Source organism: Calonectris borealis, chromosome 4 (genome assembly GCF_964195595.1).
Source record: "Calonectris borealis chromosome 4, bCalBor7.hap1.2, whole genome shotgun sequence".
Taxonomy (NCBI): domain Eukaryota; kingdom Metazoa; phylum Chordata; class Aves; order Procellariiformes; family Procellariidae; genus Calonectris; species Calonectris borealis.
In genome coordinates, this window is record NC_134315.1 from 6,352,220 (window position 1) to 6,379,158 (window position 26,939).

Below are 26,939 nucleotides of genomic sequence, written 5' to 3' on the forward strand. Positions count from 1 at the left end.
ACCAATACATCCAGAGATGCTCCAAGCAAACTTCAAGGTGAAAAGCAAAGAGGACAGGAGGGCTGCAGGTGCCTGCTTCAGGCTGAGTGACTGGCACTGCAGCAGGTTTCCCTAGGGAAAAGTTCATGTTTGCAGCCTCTAAGGATGCCTTATTTGCCAGGAGCAAAAAAAAAAAAAAAAAAAAAAGAACAAGCAACAACAAACCCTGAAGTTAACCACAGAACACAGCCCCTGCTGGAAACAAGCTGAGCATATTTTCTTTAGTTGACTAATTCTTGTTTATTTTTTGAAGGCTGCTGCTATAAAATTCACAATCCAATTACTATTTCCAGGCTGAAAGAATGGCTTCTAATTATATTGTTTTCCATCATTGCTAGAATCATTGCAAGAAAGAGTGGATTAATGCTGAATGATTTCGTTCCCTGTACAAGAATCAGATCTCAGCGTTCTCAAATGATTTATAAAAGACACATTAGATAAACTATTAACAGTGTTTTTGCAACAGAAATGGGCTGCACCATAAACAGGACAAATTAAAAAATACGGATTTGCTGCCATGTTCCAATGCATCAGAAATGAGGATCACACAGCACATACTGAGTATAAACAGTATAAACTTGAAATTGGAAGGAAAACTCGGGTGACATTTGAAATGTGGGACTGGGCTTCAGGAGAGCTGGCTTGGTGTCTGGCCTGGCAGAAACCTTCAGCATGACTTTGGGTCAGTCACTTAGCCAAGGGGAGGAGAAGCGCATCTCCAGATTGAGCCAACCTAGTTGTCCTCCCGGTGTAGCTGTCTCCACGTAGGTGTGAATGTGTGTGCCTTGGGTGTCTAAGTTTCTGTTATAATCAGTAGAGATCAATGATCAAACGTGGATCAATGATCAAAGGTGTCTACGTGACTGTTTCAGCGTTCTGCTGTCCTTGCCTCGTGTCTCATACGCATTCCCCAAGCACCCAATTCTGCCATGTGTCTAAACTTTGGGAGATGGATATGGATCTTGCCCCAAATTCCATGTTTCAGGACAGGGCTGAATCAGAGTCTAGGCTGGTATCTATGAAGCTTCGGGTGGATTTACTCCCAATTCATCTATACTGTGGGAAAGAAAAAAAAAATATAGTGCCTGTCTTGAACAAACATAACAGCTGCCTACAGAAAGATAAATAAAATATATCCAGTTAAATGACTGAGGTGATTGGAGACTAAATCTCCCACCTATTGCTTCTCTTCCTTGCAGCTAGAGCTAGTTAATAGTGAGACTTGCAGTCTGAGAGCAGAACAAGAAAGGAAAGGACAACCTTGAGCGAGACGGTCCTTCAGGCTGTGAATCCTTCAGAGACACTTTTACACGCTGGTGCATGCCCACATCTGTCTTCACACACACAGCAGCTGTTTTCAAGCACAGCTCCAAGCCCACAAGACCCCTTGCAGCCTCTTCCACGCAAAGGAGGTTGGGCTGACACCAAAGACCCTGATCCAAATCGGTCTCATCCTACAGCTCGCACTCAAGAGAAGCGGGACTGGTCCAACCCCTAACGGCACTGCTCACCCATTGCCCTGGGTTCCTTCAGCATAGAGAGCCTGGTGGACATAGTGTGGAAGATGCTTTTCTTCCAAGGAGCTGAATCTCCTCCTGCTTCTCCCTAGGGTGTCAGCAGTCGGTGACTATTTCATAGTTTCTTTTATTATGCACTGGTGGGATTTGGGTTTTGGGTTTTTTTGTTTGCTGTTGTAAATAAAAAAATTCCTTTTAGGTCTGACAATTCATTTCTCTCCTCCCTAACAGCCCTACCTCTTCTCCCCCTCTTCTGCCCTCCAGCCTTGGGCACTGAATAAAAGCAAAAAAAGAAAAGTCAGAATTGCTAAGCCATTGAAGAAACAGTCCAAGCCATTTCTTGTCCACTTCAAAATGAAGATAGGTATTTCTCTAAGGCAGGTCCCATTTGACTGCCAAAGCCACACAGTTCAGACAACATTACTCATACCAGCTTGAAAAACAGGAAGAAATTTCAACATCACAGGCGCACTGAGAACACGGAGGAAAACCAGCTCGGTTCTTTACCACTTCTCTCCAACTCACATAAAAGGATATGATCATAAATCAATATAACACCCAGAAAGAATGAAGTAGTAGTGTTTTGTTTTCGTCTTCTATTTCTCCAGCACATTTTGAGCCACTGAGTTCAGAGCAGGAACCAAAACCACATTTTAGTGTCAAAACCTGCCACCTAGAGAGCAAAACCACAAATGAAAAGAAATAGGTTTGTAGGCTGTTTTGTTTTTTTTTTTTTTTAAAGCAACTATCTCGTAACATTACAGATGTGCTGAAAACCATAAATTTGCTGTGCTGTCTTTTACAGCAACAAAACAGATTTTGAGACATCCTTAATTATGTATCTGCACAGCACAGACATCGTTATAGGCTATGGCACCTACTCCCAGCACAAACACTGCTGTGTGTGGTTTACTGATTATAGGACAGAAAAACATTTTTTCTCCCAGTTCTATAAATTTATGTGGTTTGTGTAAACAGAGAGCGAGCTTTTCCCTTTTCTTTTGAGATCACATAACTGTTGCAGAAAGCAAGTCAGTTTTTAATGAGAAGTTTTGGGTGCTTTGAGTGGCAGCAAACCACCTGGGTCCGAGTCCTGCTAGTGAGCTACGGATGCTCAGCAGGTCTGACAAATATCAGGCTGAAAACATCATGTGCCAGAAAGCCTAGACTGGAAGCACCAGGGGGAAAGAAAAAAAAAAAAAAAAGAAAAAACACAACCCCGGTGCACTTCTGAGAAAGTTTTCTGAGGTTTTTAACTGGAGCAAAACTCTCAGATTTCCACTTCTAGGGAAATATCCTGTTTGCATCTCAAATTCAAATGGGACAAACTGCCAATTTCCTTTTGAAAACTGAAAGTGTTTCAGCATTTCTGAGTCAAGAAATTTTCCCAAATTGTAAACTTTGATGCCAGGTCAATTCAACACTAAACCATACTCTCACAGATAGGAGGAAAGGGGATATATCGAAGTAACCTCTCCCTAAAAATGGTACCTATCAGGTTTTAATTCCCGTATGAATCCTCCCCATCACATATTCAGTCACAGGGCTCCCATGCTTCATTATACAGGCCAGGCAGGAAAGGAGGAAGAGAGGCAGATGAGCCTTTGCTATGAATTCGGAATAGTGCATTACTTAATCGTGAATTACCTTACTCAGCTCCCACGACCACCCATCTCAATCAACCCTCTGTGAAGGGTCCTCAGTGCATTGGGCTGCACAGAGCAAAGGTTAGATGCAACTTAAACAGCAATTCCCATATGTGCTGCTGCCTATAGCAACTCACACGCCTTAACTACAGGAGACCAACGTGCTACCCAGTGCCGGGACATCTCTCTGACAGAGGAATACAGTTTAACCCCTCATTAAATAATTCAGAAGAACCAATTATTTAACAATATGGCCAAAGACATGTAGCATAAACCCCATTTAATTGCTAGTGGGGTACTGCATGTTGATGTTTTGGTCTTACAATTTCTGTGGAAAACGTTAAACCTGGACTCTCACCAGCTATTTCTAGTCACCGCGAAGCCAGGGGCTGCCTCAGCACCCACAGCCCTGTACAGATGCTCCGGGAGGAGCTGCCTGCTGTGTAAAACACCCTGAATCTGCTGCCTGCCAGGCGTCCGCAGCAGCACAACTCCTCCTGTCGCTGCAGGCTCCTGCCCATATTATCAGACTTGCACATAGACCCTCTTACGAAAAGCTTTAATGACCAGTGACAGGCAGCGGGAAAGGGAAGGCAAAGGTGATGGTAAACTGAGCAAATTATGATGTTAGTGCAGGTCATACTTAATTCCACAGTTTCAACACAGTTAAGAGTTTATTCTTCAGGCATCACAAGTCAGCTACTACTTTGAAGCCATCAGCACAGAAGCCAGCCCCCGAGGTTCTTCTTGAAACCACTGTTATGTCTCTCAGGGCTTAGATCCTGGCATTTTCTGGCCCAATTTGCTCTGCCCTCACCCCTCACTTGGCTGCTACCGGGGGATCCAATCACTAGACCTGCCGGGGACCTGCAATCTGAGCAAAGGTCAGTCATCACCCCAGGCTGAAGGACAACGTCACTTTGCAGGTACTTTCAGTCTACCTAATTAGCAGCCTTCTTCCAGAGCGCAGCCTCTAATCCACTTGTCACCGGTGAGGCCCATTAGTGAGTGCTCCTCTCCTCACTTTAAAGCTTGAAATTTATTGTTTAATCTGCAGAGAATTCAGTTGCATCTTCGATTCAACTACAACCACCTAGATCACCTCAATACAGCAGCCGACCGATTTTAGCTAGCACTGTACTAGGGCCCTGTGGAATTTCAATCCACCACAAAAGGAAGCAGGTAAACAAGAGGATGAAAAGTAGCACATCCAAAAACTGGGACAACTTGAAGAACTGTGGGGAACCTCAGAAACAATGACAATAGCGATTGAGAAATCCACCGCTAATCATCTCAATAATCCCATACAGTTTTAAGAACATCTTGACACTGGAGTACAGAGATGACCATCTTTCACCAGCCTCTCCTTCCCTCTCCACCTCCAGTGCAAAGGAGACCTCATTTGATCAAATGAATTGGCATCAATGTTTTCTTTTGTTTTCATTGGTGAGCTTCAATAAAGTGAATGTTAAGAAATCCCCTTGCTAGAATCTCACGTCAGAGCATCATTTTAAGTACAAAGGTACAGAGAGTAACTTACCACCGTCTTCCCCCAAAATATTACATAACAAAACATTCATCCTGGAAAACAGCATCAACACAGAAGAAAAAAAATCAGGCGTGAATACATTCTAAAAACCACAAAAGGCACAGCATTCATTAGGTGCGACAGACCTCTCTAATCAACCTCAAAAAAAATTATTAACATCATCAAACTCAAGGAGCACCTACTAGTGAGAGTATTAGGTTTCATTCAAAGACAAATATTGCCCAGTAAGAGGAAAAAAAGCATGAAGTGAATCTATATCCTCTTCTCTTTGTTCAAGAAAATCATCATGGCAATGAATTCCCCCCATCAAAATGAACATCTAGAAATCCCTCAAAAGTGCAAGTGATTTATGGGCAGGCACCATTGCCAAGTCTAGATCAAGGGAAAAAAGGACTATTTCATAAAACTTAATGAGAACTCAAACAGTAATATTAGCAATGTTTCTCTTGTGCATAAAAACTTACTAAGTTATAAAGTAGCAACACTAACTTAACTTTTGCCTTTAAAAAAAAAAAAAGAACAATTTTCCAGATCAGATTACACGAAATATTTATTCACAAGTACATATGGTATTAAACGGATGTGAATGTTTTTCAAAGAGACGTTGTCATCAGCAATGTAAGAGGCTCTGATGATATTCATCAAGTGCACATTTTTAGGCAGCAAGAGAAAACTGCGAAAACTAAGCCTTTCTATCAGACCAGGTCAGGTTTCTTCCCCATCATTAGGTGACGCTCAGTTCCAGGCTAGCACAGACTGCTTCCCCAGGCTCGAACAGAACCAGGCAGCTGCTAAGGTGCAGCACCAGATGACTGCTGCAAACATTAGAATCGAGGTCGCATTTTCACACCCATCCTCAAATTTCAAGATACGAGGAAACGCTTTCTCAGGGGACAACTGTCATTCGAGTTTATGGCTGTCTTCTAAAATAGCTGGTGTCTCTAAAACAGCTTCCATGGAGCAATCCCCAGCAGGAAACTCACTACACCTCCATTCTCCTGGCAGGTCATCTGTTATAACACTGGTGGCAATGATGAAATTCAGGCACTTCTTCAAGAAGCATTACCCATCCCAAGAGACATGTTATGGAGAAGCCCACCACTACGATGAGTTACTTTGATTAGCAGGCTCGTAAGAAGACAGGCTGCAATATCCTGACATTATTGGTGAAGAACTGCACTCTTTTACAGACTGAGACATGTTAGCACTGGTATTTTTCTAGTTAAAGGGCACCATTCGGTCTTTTTGCTCCAGATTAAATCAGGCACCACTAGAAAACTGAGCAGATCTAGTAAGAAAATTCCTCTCTGTTGTCATAGGCTTTATCAAATAGTTTACCACTCAATACTGCTTTCAGCTGTCTAGCGACAGGATGCCAGGTTCATTTTAGTAAATCATACCAAGGTGAATAATACAGCATCTGGTCTCTGTGTCCTAGGGTCTATATCATCTGACTGATGCCTGACTATATATGAAGCGTATTAATACACTTTCAGTGCAGCGGAGATAACCTCTCCTTTTATGCATTTCGTCAGGGCTTAGCTCTAGGAACTGTAAATGTCAGTATCAAGATACCTGCCTACTGCTTGCATTAGGAAGAGAAATTCCACAGGCATTGGAGTTAGAAAACTAAGAACAGTTTTAAACAAATAACAACAGGAGTTTTTCATAACAGCACCTTTATGGAACACAAGGTTAGCTTCAGACAAGTGCCAGGTTACAAGAACTTTCAGTCCTCTATATAAAGCAAGCAATCTTGGTTTTAGTCCATCCTGATAAAACTCGTAACACTCATTTATAGGCACGGTGCTCGGGCTATTTCCAAAGTAAAAAAAGGACTTTCCATTACAGTGCTGGGAGTGGTTAACAGGAAAGATACCTTATTACATTCTTTTCCAGAGAATAATAATTCTCCCCCATTATGTCCTAATGTTACTAGGATTTCAGAACAGACAAGCAATGCAATCCTAGTTAAGATAAAGAGGAAATTAAGGTAATGTAAGCTAAAGACCAAATCATTTTCATAGTTACAGACAGTTTTGAATATATATTTGCACGGGAAATTAGATTCATTTTTGTGAATAAAAATTCCATCTCTTCGCACAACAAACAGAATTCCTTGCCAATAGAGGACTACACTGTGCACAGTTCAGCCTTGAAAAGGAAGTCTGGACTTCAGGCATATCCAGCTACATGGATCAACAAGCAACCCCTTCAGATCCAGCAGCTTTGGTTTAATGGACGGAAGCTTTGGCCTACTGTTGAAACAAACATACTTGCCAGCAGCGAACAAGACTGGATTTTTTAAAAATAAAGCAAAGTGTAATATGTGCATAAAGTCAGTGCCTTGATCCTTAAAAGCATCTCTATAAGCGACTTTACCTTAAAATGGGCAGTGCTTAAGTTACAAAAGATTCAGACCTTCAAGGCTGATTATTTTGTTTATGATGGTCGAAGAAATGGCTCTGCTTCAGGAATTCAAAAGATGAATCAGATTTAGTAGTAGATTTATTAATTGCTGTGATTTACAATGAGGTGATCATGTCTGAACCAAGGAGACACCAAAACAGGTTTAGCCAGGAGGTTTATGGCTTCCAAGTCAAATTCATAGACCAGTGTCAGTCATTTGGGCAACTGAAGACTAGCAGACAAAAGATAAGCGGAGGTCAGGTGCTGCACTGATGTTTTGGAGACAGTATTCCAAAGTGTCTTCTCTTACAGCAATTTTCTTTTCTCAAACTCCTGCAAATAGCACACAGACATTACCAGTGGGGAAAAAAAGAAAATGCTTCTATCACTATTTTATTTTAAATTACTTTGTATTTATCTTAGCAAATCTGATTTTTGGAATTAAAAGCTGGAATTAAAAATTAAAATATAAAATGCACAATGTGTGCAAGTTAGAGGAAAGGAGGATAAGTATTCTCCCACCTCAGATTAACAAACTGGCTATGAAAAACCAGTAGTGCTAGATTGCAGTCAGTGCACTGCACTCAGATTGCAATGCTGTCAAGGAACCGTTTGCTCCCATGCAGAGCGTAACAGGCCTGGAAAACACTAATTCTGCATAAGAACTGCAGTAGAATCCTTACAGTCAAGAATTCAAGCCAGGGAAGCAATGAAGTAAAGATTTTCATTTTAGTAAAGGAAGAAACATAAGAGAAGAAGGGAAGACTCCCATGGTAGCCTGAGAAGATGCTATGCTATATGGCCACCACAGGAAAAAAAAAGAAAAAAAGCCACCCTAGCACAGTTGAATTACACATTTCCTCTAGCTGTGAAGCAATGCCTTTTTTTGGACATGAATTAGAAAAAATGTAAATAAACCTATTCCATACAGAAGTTTTTCAGCCGTATGCATTCAGCCATAATTCTGAATTAGTACTTAAAATACATAGACCTATATGCCAAGGCTTTCCTTCCTCAAATAGCCTACTTTCAAAGACTTTTCATATTTTAAATTAATTCAGGTTATTTGCATCCAGAAAACACAATTCAACAAGTTGCTACACTTGAAAGCAAAATGTAATCTCTTCTCTATTTTGCTATGTTTACTCTTCTATACTACTACATACGCATATTATCTACATAATAACTGCAGCTTGTTCAGTCAACAGAGTTCTTATGTTTAACCAAGTTCAGAGCAACAGAATATTTCGGTAAGAGATGTACTCCCAACTCTTATTCCCTCAAAAGTAGCTTCTTGCTCTGGATGAGTATATATACCAATTTCCAAGCAACGAACCTTGTAGATGGTGCTACCTAGCTGAGCAGGAGACATGCTGACAACAACACCAGCGCTCTGAAGAGCTGCTATCTTCTCTTTAGCTCCACCCTTTCCCCCAGCAATGATTGCTCCAGCATGACCCATCCGCCTGCCTGGAGGAGCAGTCAGACCAGCTATGAATGACACCACCGGCTTGGCATTTGGACCCTGTGAAGAAAGAAAAGATACTTTTTTACATGGGGGAGAATGAGACGAAAAGTAATTCCAGATGGCAGATTTTTTTTTTTTTTTTTTTTAAAATATCAACTAGCCAGGCAAAGATATTAAACAGCTAGAAACCTCAGAGAACACAGAACCAAGAGTCTAAAGAGTGTGGAATACTTTCTCTCCTGGTAAGCATCATAAACCAGAAGCAATCAGAAACTCTAAAACATCTCTCTACAGAGCCACATATATTGCAAAAACCAGAACGTTCACTACAAATATCATTACAGGACTAAAAATCTAAAGTTGACACTGCTCTCCAGCTAGATTTAATCTGGATAAAGCTCCTAATTTCAACTCTTTCTCTTTAATAAAAGTATGACTGTTTGGTTTTTTTGTAAATAGTTAGAGATTGAACTGAGTTTTCCTTGACTTGGCAAAAGAAGATGGCTAACTACCAAGGTGTCTGGAAGCAAGCTGTTTAAGACTTACAGTATTATTTTCTTTCAAGAATGCTGCTGCATCTTCTTCAGCATTTCCTCCAATTTCCCCAATCAATATGATCCCCTCAGTATGAGGATCCTTCAGGAAGACATCAAGGCAGTCAATAAAATTAGTTCCATTGAAGGGATCGCCTCCAATCCCTGAAAACAAATTAAAATCACAAAAAAGAGACTAACTCAAGGTAATGATATTGCATTTACAATAAAACTTTCAAAGTAAATTTCAGCATGAAGAGTATTCCCAAAGGCTCATAAGAGGGGCAGCTCTGAAGGCTCTTCCCAAGTCAGTGTGTGCCAAATTCCTGCTCCAAATATCTCTCCCACAATCAACAGAAAGCTTTGATATCTGAATAATCACCTTTCAAACCATAAACAAAATATTATGCCTTATACAGAGACTCTGTATAAGACAAGAAGGAACAAGATCCCAGCTCTGGAATTTTGCTGTAAGAAAACTGAATTTACTTAACATACCCAGTTAAATGCCTAACAATGCCCTATCCCTTTACAATATTAAACTTCTTGGGAAAATCTGTTTCCAAATTGATGTCATATTTGCTGGCAGTTCTCCGTTCAAAGCTGGTTTTTAGGCTTTTATTAATCTGATGTGGAAATTATAATAGAGAAGGGTTATACTATTCACAGCACATAGGGATCTCATTTCTCAACATAATTGCCATTCAGCAATTTCTATGCTTGCAAAAAGAAATTAGTTTGGATTTCTTCTTGTAAAGAAAAAGATTAGTATAGGTGCAATAGGCTGTTTCTGAGGAAACCTACCAATGCAGAAAGACTGCCCCAATCCAACCTGCGTTGTTTGATGAACAGCTTCATATGTCAGGGTTCCAGATCTAGACACAATACCTTTAGGAAAGAAAAGGAGATAAACGTAACACTAACATAGCTAAGCGCATGACTAGAGGCAGCTGTTCTTATATTCATGAAAATCGCCTTAATAAACTGAACATAAGATGCCAGGTTTTCCAGCTATCCTTGCCAAAACATGAAACCTTTATGTAAGATTCTATCTGTACTATTTCTTGGTTGGCATTTTTTGACACTTAATTGTCAACAGACTAAACCTGCCCAGAAAGTCAGTAATATTGGCTGAGACAGCATTCCTCACACTACAGCTTTACCAGGAAAGAAAACTGAAAACAAAATAGAAGAATATACTTGTCTTGTACGCGAGTACTGATGGAACAGAGTTGCAGCTCAACAGTTAACAAAAGAATTCCGTATTAATCACATCTCCAGTATGGCCAGGCAAACGAGAGATCCTCCAGAACAGAAATACACTTCACAAATGCAAGTTACCACTGTTAAGGTATTTGTTGCTGCAGCGCACTGCTCTACAATACATATTCAGCATTTACATTACAACATTACAAGAGACCACAACCCTAATTTTAAATTCAGGATGGAAGGTAATACAGAGCCTAGATCAGGGGCAAAATATTTGCATGGTTTTTTTGTTCATTTTTCCAAATCAAGATTTCTATTAATACTACAAAAGGGAAGTTTTCCAGGAAAAACAGACATCTTCCATCTACTTCAAGCCTTCCAACAAGGAATCTAAGAATTATTGCATGAACAGAGGAAAAAAATACACCACTAAACAACTTTAGTTTTATCAACTGTTTATACTGTTGGACAGCACAGATGTCTACTAGCAAAAGTTTTTTTCTTGCTATGTTTGCAAAGGGCTTTCTGTTTACTATAAGATCAGATTGCTCAGAGAAGCTACAGATAAAGGTCCAAAGACTGGCTATTTTTATAGCTTGCATCCCAAGATTATCAAGTGATTCTTGGACACCTCACAGTAATAGAAAGCTAGGGAGCATATCACCAAAGGTCATAGTGTTAGATGAAGCTGGGAGGATGGCAAAGTTACATTTTTATTCCCTGATCCTTAGATAACCATTGAAAATGTTTCCAGCAATGGTGAGGCAACTGGATTCAGGATTTAAAATATTCTTTTGCACTTGATGTGCCTTGCATTCAGATTCTACTATCTTGTGACTACAAGACATTTCTTGCAGATATTTAGAAAATCTTAAGAGAACTTTGATTCTGAAGGGAGCTCAGGGCAACATCAGTTGACACTACCTTTTACAGTCATAGAGCAATGTCCTGATGGTCTCTACAAAGGGCATAATTGCAGTCATCTGATTTTTCAATTCCAGGTTTATAGGTATTTCTGAAAGCTGCAGGTGTGATGCGAGTGTTAACATATCCTCCAGCATTCACTAGGCACAGCTTATTCTCAAGTCAGAAGTAGTCTAGTAGCAGAGATAGTTTCTCGTGTTTAGAAAAACTGCACTGAGTCCACATAGTTCAATAGCACTGAACAGGTCTTTCCACAGTAAACACACTTTTCATCAAGAAAAATTGTCATGTTGCAAAGGGTACTGTGCTCAAGTTAAACTGGTTACCCCACTGACAGATAACAGCAGCATATGCTGTCTACAACAGTGTTTCTGAAGCTCTATTTAAGTACAAATGGATATTTTTTGAAGAATTTTCTTTATAGCTCCTGAACAGCATTATTTTCTAAATAATCAAGTTGTTACTTTTATAGTTTAGAACAAGGAACCAACAGAAGTCAGGACAAGAGACTTGCATGCAACAGGTGTGTAACTAGCATATGATTATGAGTAAGTCACTGCCTTTCTGACCTTAATTCCGCTGTCTGAGAAGCGGGTGTATTTGTCAGTTCCACTTGTCATGGTACAGTTGCCTAAATTATCATGTTATAAACTTGCCTGTAATCTCTTCTCATTGCTATAATACTGAGCTCACTGTAGGTGTAGGATCCCAGTCCTCAGGAGTCAAGCCGTTGGAAGGATTAGCGTTTGAGAGCTTAGTGCTCTCAAATCCCAAGATAAACAGAGGTATCCTCAAAGGAGGGTGTTAAGGAAACTAAGTCAATCACATTACCTACCGAAACTTCCAGTTGCTTTGCCTCCACCATCAGTACTCAGTGCCTGATGTGGTAGACTGACTGATTTTGGCGTTCAAATGAGAACGGTGAAGTTCACTTACAAACAGGACAGACAGCTGTCAACTGTCTTCAGGGCAGGATGTGACCAGCCTCATGAATAAGAGCACTAGAGTACCAAACTTCAGTTTTAGATGATGCATAAATATTCAAAAACTCACCAATTCTTCCCTTCTTGTGAATGTGACCAGGCATGATACCAATTTTACATTCTCCAGGCTAAGGAAAGAGTGGGAGAAGTCAGATGGAACATTCCAACCATCACTAAGAACGGTTCAGCCTTGGAGCAAATCCAGAAGTCACTTACATTGATGACTCCAGGGCAGTTCGGGCCCACTAGCCGAGTCTTATCCTGCCGAAGCAGTCTGTGTTTAACCCGAACCATATCCTGCTGGGGAATACCTTCAGTAATGCATACAACTAAGGGCATTTCTGCATCGATTGCTTCATTGATCGCAGCAGCAGCAAACGGAGGAGGTACATATATAACAGTGGCAGAAGCACCGGTTTGTTCTTTGGCCTACAATGGACATAAGAAATATACTGAGCATTTAGTGGGGCCGAAGAGAACATGTGACAACTAGTCAATTAAAATATGTCCATTCACAGGCATAAATTAAGTAAATGGACATGTATTAATTTACTGTAATCAAAGCAAGTGTTAAATTCACTGAAGATGGGACACATACAGCACATCTAGGGAACTGAGAACTAACCACTGTCTGGAAAGGATCTGCCCCATGAATACCATCATAAATACCCTTAGTTTGCTAAAAATTCATCATACACACCAGAATCAATCAGAAAATAGTTGCATGTATAAAGTAAGCGTATCCAAACTCTGTGAACTTCACAGTGGAAGCCAAACTCATGCCTGACCACAATGAATGCTCCCTCTTTTACAAGTCTTCTATTTCACTCCTTGCACAGTGACATCCACGGCTCAAATGTTTCTCTCTTCAGTGTGAGCAATGAAATAAGGAGCCCTTCAGCAGCATTAAATTGCCTGCCCTCCAGTCACTGCTGCAAATTACCTCCTTCACAGAATTAAACACAGGCAGACCCAGATGAGTTTTTCCCCCTTTCCCTGGAGAAATTCCTCCAACTAGATTGGTGCCATAGTCCAATGCCTGCTGGCTGTGAAAGGTGCCCTATGAGAGAGAAAATAAGTAAAGTTTAAAGGCATGTAATAGCAAAAAAAAATGAACCAAAAAAGTTGATGTTATCTATAATTCTGAAGGCAATTTATGGCACTTAAATTTACAATGAGAAGGGAAGTTTTCACTACAGATATACAATCAGCTATTATGAAGAGTGCATCAACATGTTTTAAATGGGTTCAGAATATGCTATGCTTTTTCTTTTAAATCAGAGCAGTGTGGTTGCATACTAAAGGATAATTTGTTGTGTGTTGCTAATACACCTGCAGACATAGCAGCCACATTTTATTTTCCACATCCAGTCTGGCATATGAAAAACACTATAATGAAATAGAAGAAATTAGCATTCTCGTCCATGACTAGCTGATAGCTTTAGCAAAAGCAGTCTTCTCCCCTTGCAAACGTGTAAAAGAGTGAATGTGAGAAAATTATTAAATATCCTGAAATAAAAACAGAAATTTAATTCATAGGCATTGACATTCAAAGGCGTTTGTGAAAGAGGCACTTCTAAAATGGTAAGGTTTTTGTGGTTTTTTTGCAAATTTCCCTTTACAAAGAAACCCTTTCAGTTGTATACAATAAAAAGGCTTAAGACCAAAATCAACAACAAAAATCAAGAGTAATATAATAGAGATGACTCAAAACCAAGTTTTAAGCTTGTGCACAGGTGGAAAATAATTATCTAGTCTATTGAATCTAAGGGGGAAAAAAAAAGTCTATTCGGACCAAAGAAAGAAACTACAGTGCTGAAGGGACCTTCCTGATCACAAAGTCCAGCTTCCTATCAACACGGGCAAAGCCAGTATATAATGCCTTTTATACATTACAGTTTTTGAACTAACTTTCTGAACTGAAAGGGCGATAGAAGAAATAGTTCATATACATACCTGTTTGCCTGTAAAACCCTGACAGATAACCTTTGTATTTTTATTAATATACAAATTTTTCCTTGATGCCGAGTAGGAGCAGTGTCGTACTCCATTCTGTTGCACTAGAGAAAAAAAGAAAAGAGAGGACAAACCATTAATCCACTGCTTTGTTAGACTCTAAGTCAAAAAACCTCCTATCAAGTAAGTGCATATATATTAATGCTTATATCAAAAGATTAATTGATCCAGTAGTTCACGTTTTCAAAAAGCAGCTCTGAAAGTTTTAAGTATTTAGGACTTGTTATTCTAAGACATTGAACACCTGTAGTTCACTCTACCTATCATTGTGATTACTCAGTTTGCTAGGAATCAGGCTAGGTATTTCTCATACTGGGTGCTTAATATCAGAACCCCAATCACCACAAACAACAGATGGAAACATCATTTCAACCACTATTTTCATTTGCAAACGAGCATGTTTCTGTCCTCTAAGAAATTCTGCAAAGTGACAACGCAGAACTAAAATCCTGATATCCCAGAGGCTGTTATAGCGTAGGTACTATGTTATACCTTCTGTGAACACAGCACAGTCCATACTAGACAATGAGGACGTCAAGGGTCCTTCAGCCCAGGTGAAACCTAATGCCAAGCAAGACACATAGCAAGAGATCTTTTTCCAACAGATGCCTAGCTACGGGAGCCTAGGCATCGCTGCTTGAAATGCACTTGGGCTCGTGAGGAAATACAGCTCTCCAGATAGTCCACCAGAATCATTTTCAACTTAGTTCTCACAACTGTGGTACTGAAAAAACAAAACAACACAACACAACTACAGAAAAACAGCACAGTACATGCTGGTATCAAAAAGACAAGGAGAATGACTGCATCTCTGCTGAAGGGAAAGATATGTTGACATCAAATGATTAAAAAAGAAATGCACAGAATGTTATCATGCAAGAAAGCTTGAGATGAGGAGGAAAAAGAGGTCTTCTGGTATAAAAAGGATGTATGCATTGCCTATATTCACTGCCATATGCTTTTTCAAATACCAGAGTTTTGAGGGGAGCAGAACGGATTTACTCCCTGCAAGTATTTTAGATAAAAACCGTATTTTGTGCTTAGAGTGAACATGGGAGGGTACAATCCTAATACAGAAACCAACACCAGTATGTTACTATATACCTCTTTAGCTCTTTTAAAACTTTACTGCTTAAGATTTGAGGAAGTAAAAAGTGAAGTTGAAATAAAAAGAAGAGATTCTGAATCATGGTCCCTGGAGTGTTCCAAATACTTGCTCAGGCATGCCTGAACAAGGGAGGGATTTTTTTTTATTTTTTTTCTATTTTCAGAAAGGAAGCAAAAGCTATTAAGTGGAAAAAAAGTAAAAAGGTATTCTTCAATATAAACCGCTAATGCACAGAATTTATTGAGATGCATTATAAATACCTTGTAATAACACAATTTCTATGGGGTAGTAAAAAAGTGCAGAAAATTTAAGACCCATGTACACATTTCTATCACAGAGCCACATAGGACTCTTTCACAAGTACTTTTGCCAACTAAATTTTAGTGATACACTGCTTTTATGCTTTACTTCTATTCAAAACAAGTTAGAAGAAAACCTACAGACATCAGTGTATTGCTAAATCTAAGGTCCTTATTCTGTTCTTTAGAAGTGCCATCAGAAACACAGGACTTCAACTCCCAGCCACCTTCTGCCATTCTCTAAGGAGCTGTGGCAGCACCTCATCTTCAGACCAACATAAAGTAAAATTCAGCTAGATTTTAAACAGAAATGTACAGACTAGCATGCAGTAAACTTCTAAGAAAAGCGGTAAAAGTGCACGTCAGCTTATTGACCTGCAGGGTTTTAACCTAAATCACATCTTTATCCACAAATACTATTACAGAAGTTGTTACACCAAGAAGAAATACAAAGCAGTAATGGACAAAGTATGTTTGAAGCTAAGATTTAATGAATAGGATTATGAGGCTGTCTGTGGAAGGGTAGAGAAAAGTCTTGCTGTTCAGTGCCACAGCTACAGAAGACAGCACAGCATGGTCTTCGTGCTTGGCCAACAGCCTACCCTTCCCAGACAAGCTGCAACGCCCTGCAGCTGCACCTGCGCTGCAACACCAAGTTACTCAAATGCACAGTTGGCAAACAGCAGCCTGCCTCCAGCAAAGAGAGAGAAAATAAGCAAAGAAAACAGCTGGCCTGCTGGTTAGGAGAGCAGGGCATCAGTCTACCTGATCCCAGTCATTCAGGCAATCCCTCTTGGGCACAGGATGCGACTGGGTGAAACCCAACCCTGAGGAAAGCAGAGGATGATCCCCCTGTGAAGAAGCTGTTACAGTCATGACCTACCACCAGCAATGCCTTGCGGAGAACGGTCTGGGCTTCCAGAAGTATGGGAGTGCATGTTTTGAAAGCCCTCGGATGGGCCTGCAGGGGTAAAGAATAAAGAGGCAACACAAAACTAATTCAAATCTAAGTTTTACATGTATTGTCTGTGCTACAACACTGACAAATCCACCTGCAAAATAAGAGAGGGCTGCTTGCACACTGCACGCACTCAGTAATTTCAGTATTTTGGAAAAAAAAAAAAACAAAACCAACACCACCACAAAAACCAAACCTTTGACAAATAGTCACTTCTTTCTCTATACCATAAAAGCAATTCTACAGTTCCAGTTCAGCCGTCCGTTCCATATCTGTTTTCAGATGTTTATAACCTTGCACAAAAATGTTTTTGAAAGTTTAACTTTGTCAATTCTCAGTTTTGAGAAGTTTATGTAGGTATATTTTTCAAGGATAGGAAGTTTTGAGCATTTTCCACACTATCAAAGTATCAAAAAAAAAAAAAAGTATTTTTATACACTGATAACTACAAACGAGATTAAATTCCAAGCTTTGTATGGATTTACTCTTGAAAACTGTGCTTCTTACATGACGGAAGAGCCCTGGTTCACAGAAAACAGCTGGTTCACAAAAGCCTGGCTATAGGCTTGAGTCGTTTGTTGTCTTCAGAAAGAAGCAGCTTAGCACAGGCACATGTCTGGGGAGCAATACATTTTGGAAAAAAAAATGTTTAAGAATTAATAAAAAAAAAAAAATCACCTTGCACTTTCTGAGCTGGATAAGTATGAGTTTTGGTGGGTTTTTAAACTGACATGACGCAGCTCTGTATTTCTGCCCATGGCCTTGTCTGAAGCAGTAAAGTTTGCCCCTTTATCAGCACAGTAGGAGCAGCAGAGGCATGGGTCACGATGAGGTTCTGCTATACGTGGCACAAACAGCAAGTCCTGGGTGCAAACAGCTGGCAATTTAAATAGTCAAGACAGATACAAGATGAGAAGGAAACAGGTGGAAAATCAAAATGGCACGCCTAAGTTCACAGCAGGTAAGAGTCAGAAATAGAATCCAAGTCTCAATTTCCACCCAGGAGCTTCATTCACTAGCTCGTACTCCTTCACAACTTCCAATGCCTGTTCAGGCAATTGCTTTTACTAGGACAAATTAGGGTGTCCAAGTGTAAATGCATGTTCCTTCAAAAAGAAGGACAAAAAAAAAAGATTTGCTCTTCTGGTTACCAGGATTCAGCCATAAACCACTAAAAGCCAAATTCATTGGCGATGCTGTTTTAATACACACTCTAAATTACAGGCCAAGTGACAAAGGTGCAGGTTCCAGATGAAGTCCTAGAGCATAAGGACACATCTCATCAAATCCAAATCTTACCGAAAGCACACTGAACTGCTATATTTTGTATAATCAGAGGTCTAACGCAACATTACTGTGTCCACCAAAGGCCCATAATAGACCTTTTGAAAAGAGTATTAAAACTAAAGTAAGAAACTGGATAATCTTTCCCAGGCAATCCCTTTCACTTCAGCTCCATCGCTGTCCTGTTTTGCACAGTTCGTGGTTTAAAAAAAAAAAAATTTGTGCAAATAAGAAGATGCATTTATTTTGGCTCTCATAGCTAAAGAAACGTACCTTGCCAAGAAGCTGTTCTAGTCCATTGTACAGGACAACCAAGTAGTTATGAAAAGTACTCAAATACCAAAACCCTGCTGCTACAGGATAGATTTGAAAAGGAAGATCTAAATTTAGCAGAGGGGTATAAACCTGTATATAAAACACCAGTTATTTTACAGTAAAGAAACCTTACTAGAAACTATGAGACAGAATTACCTCCAACACACACGCTGCTGGTAGTTACTCTTGCATTTCCAGGGAACGAGGCCCCAGCCAAGCCCAGAACTCACTGTAGTCCAAGTAACAAGAAAATGCAGCTACATTTACTTCTTAAAAGAAAAATCACAATCTGAAGCCTTGAACAGGGCTTTAAGCTCCCTTGTGTATTACAACTAAAAAGCCTTTCTAGAAAAATACACTATTATCATTAAGTCCAAACACGAATTTACACGTCAAAAAGAAAACTGACGCATTTGCAAGGTATTTTAAAGCACATATGGAATGTAAATACTGTTCACACTGAGCTTTCAGGCACTTGTTGAGCAGCAACACTTCCCAAGCACAACTCTCATTTAAAATGATACAACCCAAGCTACATTTGCCCAGCTTATTTGTGTTGTGTGAGCCAGCTGACAGTACAGATACTAAGGGCAAAATCTCTTCCTCACTCAAACTTTACAAAGCTGAAAACTTGTTATTTTCAGGACTTTTTGCAAGATTCCCTAGAGCTATGGACAGGAATCCAAGTCAGTGTGCTTTCCTCTTGTCCACACTTATCCCAGACAAAAAGAAAAGAAAGTTTGGAAGCTGAGGTAGCATCTGAGGGTGCTCACAAAATGAGCACAATACAGAAGTGTGGCAAAACAGCAGAGATTCCTTTCTAGAAGGACCTGAGCAAATACCTACATTGCCAGAAGACTGAAAAGTAATCTTCCTCTATTATTCCTTGAAATAGCCAGAGAACTTGGAGATGAAGGAAGATACTCCTTTTCCTTTCTATTACCTACGTAAGGAAAGAAGAAAGCCTTAGAAATCATATGGGCTCCAATACAAATGGGGAAAATGGAGGCCAGCGCAGGAGAAACTCAGGGAAGGATTGAGGTACAAAGAACACCAGTTAAAATGCTAAAAAGAGGGGTTTTTCACACATGCCCCCCTTATTTTCCATCAGTTACAGACCTTCAGTTTGTTTCTGAGAAATCCTTCCAATTTTGTACATGTTTAATTTCCATTTTTATGACCATGTCCTTTCTCCTTCCTCTGCCTACAAATGCATGGCCTGAAAAGGACAGAACAGAACAGTTCTGGACAGCTTCTTATATTACAGAAGAGTATAGACATTAAAAAAAAGTTTGGCAAAGGCCGAAGTGCTGTGGCAAATTTCAGAGTTTACTGACTAGAAGTTTGATATTAACAAGAATATTCCACACACAGTTTCCCATCCTAGTTCTTTAGGAGGTTTCAGTCTTCATTATCAGGCCGTATGTATATATTCATAGATAATTACATTTGGATAATTCTCTCCCCTCCCCAAACCCATCTACAGTATTCACCCTTAAAGGTATCAGTTGCATTAGTAGAAGATGATCCTTATTGACAAAGAAGTCTTCATGCTATTGAGGGATTGCTCAAAATATCTTACTCCAGGTTTTAAAGAGGATTATGTGCTTAGAGAAGGATTTCTAGGTATCGCTTCCCAGCCTCTCTTCTCTCACCCTTCCCTTGCCAAATTCCTGTTAATTATGGAAAACCCCATTTATGAACATGGCATAGGAGTTGAAGAATTAAGTAAATTAATCAGTCTGTAAAGGACAGGTGCAATGACTATGCTACACCTACCACATTAAACAAAACTAGGACTAACGGGCAAATGACATTCAGAAAAATTTCAGTCCTTTCAACACACCTCTCTTTCCTAACCAAAAATCCCCACTTGTTGCAATGGGCATCACTGGCTACGTGGGGTCATGGGAGACACGGTGGCATTTGAAAGAAAAGCTTTCTCCCGAATTTATGAAGCTGAAACAAAGTGAAGCATCTCAGTGAAACTGCAGGCCCTTGAGGAAACAAGCACGTTCTTTTCAGCACAAATCAACTATTTCTTGTAAGGCAACAAACTGTTTTCCCCATGCATACTCCACTAAGAACGTGTGCAGCTAAAGATCTGGGAGCTTTCCTCCCCCCGCAGTATTTATATAACAAACAACTAACAAGTTCTTCAATTTAGATTGTTATTTCTGCAGCAATTCTTTGCCAGGGTTATTCACATAATTTACCGTAATCTTTTAATCTAAGAGCTCTACAAAGCCTTCTAACATGCCCAGAACATAAGATCCCTAATCCTGACTCATCGATCACAGTTAAGGTGCCTACAGAGACCCTCTTCAAAGTGTGGTATGGACCGGCATAGGTCTTTCTTGACTCTGTTCATATAGAAACAGCGCTTTCAGCTGATCTTTGAGCAAGCACTTACCGTTCACTGACATATTTCATACTGTTTTCACAACTTCTTGAACTGAACCTTATGGATACACACCCATGTGCATCACTTTTGCAACAGAACACACTAGAAACTCATGATTTTAAATCACCACTGACAGAAGCAGATGTTAATTATTTGTTACTGTACAAAGTCCAAATTTAAGGTTACAGCCATCTTTTAACATTTTGCAAAGAGTATCAAACCAAACAAAGAAAGGTTTCCAATGAAGGACTATTTCATCTTGCATGAGTTTCTTTAAAAGACTTCATGAACCCTTGCAAACAGAACACTTAGCCACTTAGACCACTTACTCCCCTCCACCCCCCCCCAAAATCATCTTAATGACTTTTCCCCTGAGTCTCTTATTGCTATTTGTAAAGGGAACAATGTGGGGTTTTAACACGTAAAACTGCACCCAAGAGAAGCTTTGCTGGGAGTATAAATTAACCTGAATTGGAGGTGCTACATTCCCATCTGTTCCCCTCCATCAGAACCAATTCTCATCGGATTCAGGGGAGCCAATTCAAAGAGCTGAACTGGCAGAAATTAACAGTACAGTAAGAAAATACAGTTTTCTGCTCCTGCTCATGGAGGACAAGAGGTAGGAATGGATAGATACCTGAGGGGATGGTAGGTGTGCCGCCGGAACAACTCAGACCAGCTTGAAATGTTGGGGGATCACGTTACTAGACCCTGACCTGCAAGTTATCACCACACTGAGATAAAAAAACTTCGTGTGCAGCGAAATGAGGTAGGTTTAAGTTTGTCCATTTATTCTCAGCTGCAAGAACCAAGATTAATGCATCAATTCTTCAGTTTAGATTCCAAGAAACGGCTCTTATGCCTAGGCATACCCATAATGATTTCAGTAGAGGATGCGGCATAAACTGCACAAAAAAAGCATGCTGAAAAGAAAAAAAAGGCACTTTTTTATTGTGATCTTCAGAACACCACATATAAAAGCTTTCAAGCTGAAGTATTAGCCTCAGACTGCTCCCGTTCTCCATAATTAAAGGCTAATATTCTTATTCTTGACAACAAAAGCAACTTTACCAACTTGTGTTGAAACCACAGGACAATTTAGGGACCTCAAGAGGTCTCTAGTCCAAACCACCACTCGAAGTGACCAACTCTATCAGCTTCCTCCGGGTCTTGTCGAGTTTTCAGTATTTCCGGGGATATAATGGAAAGAACAACTTTTCCGGGTCCCCACACCTGCGGCTGACCGCCCTCAATGCCAAAACTTTTCCTAACTTTTACAAAGAGTTTTCCTTGCAGCCACGTATGCCCCGTACCGCCGCGCACCTCCGAGAAGAGCCTGGAAGAGGGGCTGCCGGCTCTGGGGAACAGCACTCTGACCCCGCCTCGGGCCCTCCGCACTCGGGCTGAAGAGACCCAGCTCCGCCAGCAGACCGAGGCCGGGGAGAAGGGTTTGCTCGCCGCGCCCCGAGGCCTGGCGATACCCCCGGGGACAGGCGGGACGCTCCCCCTCCCCCGAGGTGACCTTGCCCCGCCGCAGGCCCGGCCCCTTCTCCTCTTCTGGCGGCCGGAGGCGGCCGGGCCCCGGCGGCGGCGGCCCCCCCCCCTCAGGCCGCGCGGCCTACTGCGGAGGGGCGGCGAGGGGGAAGCAGGCCGCGGCGCAGAGCGGTTGCCAGGCAGCGGGGAGGGCCCCGCGGCCCGGCGCGGGGGGGTGCCGGCGGGTCGGTACTCACGGCGGAGGAAGCGGCCCAGGAGGCGGGCGGCGGCGCGGCTGCAGTGAGACATCGTCCCCTTCGGCAATGACACCGGCCCGGCGGAGCGCGGCGGGCGGGCGGCCCTGCGCGGCGCCTGAGCACTGCCCACCCCGGCGCGGCGCCGGGCAGTCCCACGCACGGATTGGCTCGGCCCGCAGGGCCCCCGTAGTGGCGGCAGCCAATCAAAGAGGAGCCGGCGGGGCGGGGCAGGAAGAAGCCCCGCGGGGCATTGTGGGTGTGGTAGTCCGCGGCGGCCTCGGCAGGGCCGCGCTGTGACAGAGCCGCCGCCGCCGCCACCGCCGCGCGGGAGGCCGGTGACAGCCAGCCCTGACGGCTCCGAGCTGGTGCTGAATTCAGGCCAAACCCAGGTTTTGATGGGTTAAAAGCCACCACGGTACATCAATAGGGGGTCAGTAAAGGCGAGGAGAAGCATTTCCACAGAAGCCAAAGGGGTTTGCAGGCGGGGCGGCTTCACTGCGCGCTGCGGCTGTGGGGGCATGCAAGTTCCAAAAAAGTCACATTTTGCAGGGAAAAGTGGTATCTTCTAGTTGAGCATATGTATATGAATATAAATTAACCAGGTGTGCCCAGGTGGCCAAGAAGGCCAACGGCATCCTGGCCTGTATCAGGACTAGTGTGGCCAGCAGGAGCAGGGAGGTGATCGTGCCCTTGTACTCGGCACTGGTGAGGCCGCACCTCAAATCCTGTGTTCAGTTTTGGGCCCCTCACTACAAGAAGGACATGGAGGTGCTGGAGCGTGTCCAGAGGAGGGCAACGAAGCTGGTGAAGGGCCTGGAGCACAAGTCTGATGAGGAGCGGCTGAGGGAACTGGGGTTGTTTAGTCTGGAGAAGAGGAGGCTGAGGGGAGACCTCATCGCGCTCTACAACTACCTGAAAGGAGGTTGTAGCGAGGTGGGGGTTGGTCTCTTCTCCCAAGTAACAGCGATAGGACGAGAGGAAATGGCCTCAAGTTGCGCCAAGGGAGGTTTAGACTGGACATGAGGAGAAATTTCTTTACTGAAAGAGTGGTCAGGCCTTGGAACAGGCTGCCCAGGGAAGTGGTGGAGTCACCATCCCTGGAGGTATTTAAAAGACGTGTAGATGAGGCACTTAGGGACATGGTTTAGTGGACATGGTGTGTTGGGTTGACGGTTGGACACGATGATCTTAGAGGTCTTTTCCAACCTTAATGATTCTATGATTCTATGAAATACTATTAGGTATTTATATATATAAACCCACGTATAAATTAATTGGTCAATCAAATGCAATACGTAACCCCTCTCTACAAACCTGACCTGTTTGTTATTATTTTGTGTGAAGTGCTGTAGAAAGAGAGCAAAACCCCCATCTGATGCATTAAGTAAATGCCGCAAGACAGGAGGACGACACAAGGAGGACACAGGCGGTGGTCCTGGGAAGAGCGACTCGGCTGTAATAGCCTGATAAGCGGCAGTCGTGAGCACCCGCTGCTTTATTGGGGCTAAATGCTTTGAGGTTAAATCATTTCAAAAAATGCCAGCGAACTGACAATCCTCTTTCTCATTCACCATGGACAGTTTGCTCACCTGGCTGATCCTGGGGCAGGAAAAGGAGTTGTTTGAATAAATCAAACAACACAGTTCTGAAACAATAATTAGTGTTTTCTTTCCTCCCTACAGAGATTCTTAACAGCAGCGTTTTCTTTCTGCTAAAATTCAGGGGGCATTTGTTCTGGAAGAGAAAATGGTTAATAAACCACAAGAAAGGCTCAGCTCCTATTTTTTGATGAGGGATGTTTAGGCAAACATTCGCAAAAAGAGCATGTATCAGGGACAGTGATTATGGGAGAGGCATCTCCAGGGCAAATAGAGGATATGTCTGTACCTGGGACTTACAGGAAAGTTAGAAAAATCAGGGAAAGCTGTGAAGTCAGCTCATTTATTAAAAAATGTGCAATTCTTGCAGCCACGGGTAAATTGACCTTAGATTGGCGTCACAAGAAACCACTGAACTCTACAACGAGCCTTCCCACGAGGGGTTTTAAAATGCTTTAACTTCTACGAGCTTCAGACACAGGTCAGTTCCTCACCTGCGCCATCAGCTGCCTTCAGAAACAACCCATGCGTATATTTGTGTATCTGTGGGCAGAGGCATGGGGGCGGGGGGCAAGAAGAGGCAAAGTATTCCTTTAGGACAAAAGTAAACGTGCAAAGTAATACTCTGGTTTCATCCTGATTATTTCATTCACTTCATGTCCATAAAACTGAGGCCAGAATGAGGCTGTAATAAATAAATGAAGCAACCAAATGTTCAGCTTCTTATGAGGTATATATGATCCCCTTAGGAGGACATACACACTGATTTCATAAGGAACCCACGCACTACTAAAAGATTTATACCTGGATCCATTTCCCAATCAATTTTTCCTTGACTTGAGGCTTTCACTAAGACTCTTGTGGGGATTATAGAATTTGAGCTAGATGCCACTGTGTTATCATTCTGTATACAGGAAGGTTTTGCTTTTAGCAATTTCTCAACAAAACACTATTTTTAGGAGGGGGAGAGAGAGAAGCTGGTCTAGAAAATAACACACAAAAGAAACGAGTGAGACTGGATAGCAGAAAACCAAAGGGAACAGTAAGAACCCCAGCTGTTTCTAAGTGACCCCCCTCACCTTGGTTCATAGGTGGCAGTGACAAGGCAGGACTGTCCCACTGCCAGAAGAGCCCCAGTCCTGTCAACAGGGAGAGCTGGAGCTTCTGACCCCAGCTAAATTATACAGTGGGTTATTCTTTCTCTCCTTTTTATGTTAAGCTATGTAGTGTCAGAAGTCCATCTGTTGGATATCAAATGCACTTAAAAGAACTCAGTCAAACAATATGACAAAATAAAGACAACTGCAATTTTTTAGTGTTTTTAGTAGGATTGTGTAAGATGAGGGTTGGGTTGTTGGGTTTTGGGGTTTTTTTTTTCAAATCTCAGTAACAGTAATATCTCTTTAGTCATTTGCGTTCAAAACCTGAATGCATATAGAGTCTTTTGAATCTTAATACTGATGCAAGTCATTATCACCCTAGCAGTAAAAGTTTCAGGGTATGGAAACCAGCTATACAATATAAAATTGGCCAGACATACATGGAACTGCGAAAAAATAAACCTATTTTCCTTTGTTTTAATGCAGTGGTGTGGTTCCTGTCAGAGAACACTCTGTCCCTCCAATATTAATTTAGTTGATTTAATCATCTGCCTAGAAACAAACCATTCAGCCCAGGAAGAAACAATACAGCAATTAGCAACACTCAGGTACCAATGACAGGGGCTGCCTTACAAAGCTCAGGACAGAGCCAGTGCTGGCTCAGAGTGAGGTAGTCAAAGGATTAAGAAAGATTTTGGGATTTAATCTCAGAACAATACTTTTCAACCATTGCAGAAAGCCCAAAGGTCAGATAAGGGGTGGAGTCTCTCCTTAATGCATTTTTGAGTAAGCAACTTCATTTTAGGAGCAACACAGATCCTGGAGCTGAACCTTATGAAAATCACAAACCCAGGGACAAACTGAATTCTAGTGAAAACATTTTTCTTGGTTTCTTACTCATAGTTGGGCTTTAATCCCATTTGAAAGCAGATCTTCCTAATACTAAACACAGGACTTCCTGCTTAGTATCCCTCTGCAGAGGACTTGATCTGCGAGTAAGAAGCCTAAAGGCACATCATGTTAATGTTTACCTACCCAGGAGTTCCAGCTCTAGCAGAAGACAAAAACACACTGCCTGCTAACATTTTCGTAGATCTTTAGATGAAAGGGAGATTCCCTGCATGCACAAAATGCAACTTCTTTTGGTACTTCCTTAAAACTAATGGTAAAACGTTTCTCTTTTCTTCTTTCAGATACTGGGTGGGCAGTTGAGGGACCTGGGTGTGGTGCTTGGCCGGCTGCACGCTTCCTCTGGGTCATCACTGAAATCACTCAATCTCTCTCAGCCTTGGTTTCTTCTCCATAAGAGAAGTCATTGCTAATGCTTTGTCTACTTGCATCATCAGCCAAAAATGTGCAATGCAAATAAATCACCAACCCCTTAAATGTCTGGATTTACTAGCCCTAAGAGCAGCAAAAACACTTTAGACGTTCAGGTTTTTCAGGGTGTCCTGTTTACACCCCAGAGTCCAGGTTTGATATTACGCCGCAGAATAAAAACTGACTGTGCTCCAGGCACTGGCACTTAGAAACAGCAAGATATAGTTGTCACCTGCACCAACCCCCCGTGTCTCTCTTCTCCACAAGGCCTTGATGGATACAGCAAGTGCCTGCCGGTCTCAGTCTTCCTCATCCACATGAGGAACTCTCCCATTAACTCACACAGCATCTTCTTTTCCATATGCACATTTCCATGTATGAATCCATGTATCTCCACTTCTGGGTTTCATACTGACCTTGGTCTTGCTGCAGATAAGATAGGAGACATGTTTGAACTGCAGCTCAATTCACTTGCTTGTGGACTGGCATCTAGTGCGGCCTGAGCCACCCTGAAGCACCCTGTCCTGCTT

General features: G+C 41.7%; 1 protein-coding gene and 1 long non-coding RNA gene across 5 annotated transcripts; one reads left to right on the top strand and one right to left on the bottom strand.

Moving 5' to 3' along the window:
- Window positions 1-3,507: 3,507 nt before the first annotated feature.
- SUCLG1 (succinate-CoA ligase GDP/ADP-forming subunit alpha) lies at window positions 3,508-22,542 on the bottom strand. Of its 4 annotated transcripts, none has more exons than XM_075148433.1 (9): window positions 22,392-22,542; window positions 14,234-14,337; window positions 13,221-13,337; window positions 12,494-12,706; window positions 12,348-12,405; window positions 9,966-10,049; window positions 9,175-9,326; window positions 8,497-8,685; window positions 3,508-7,493 (listed from the first exon to the last, which is right to left on the bottom strand). In XM_075148433.1, the coding sequence occupies exons 1-9, from the start codon at window positions 22,441-22,443 to the stop codon at window positions 7,467-7,469; spliced, it is 996 nt and encodes a 331-aa protein (XP_075004534.1). In that variant the 5' UTR covers window positions 22,444-22,542; the 3' UTR covers window positions 3,508-7,466. The 4 variants fall into 4 exon arrangements, with proteins under 4 accessions (XP_075004534.1, XP_075004536.1, XP_075004533.1 ...); XM_075148435.1 differs by lacking the exon at window positions 22,392-22,542 and adding an exon at window positions 21,985-22,174; XM_075148432.1 differs by lacking the exon at window positions 22,392-22,542 and adding an exon at window positions 16,584-16,653.
- A 126-nt stretch (window positions 22,543-22,668) lies between these two features.
- LOC142082390 (uncharacterized) lies at window positions 22,669-26,685 on the top strand. Its single transcript, XR_012673693.1, has 3 exons — window positions 22,669-22,831; window positions 24,360-24,470; window positions 26,283-26,685. It is a non-coding gene; the product is annotated as an uncharacterized LOC142082390 (long non-coding RNA).
- Window positions 26,686-26,939: the final 254 nt, after the last annotated feature.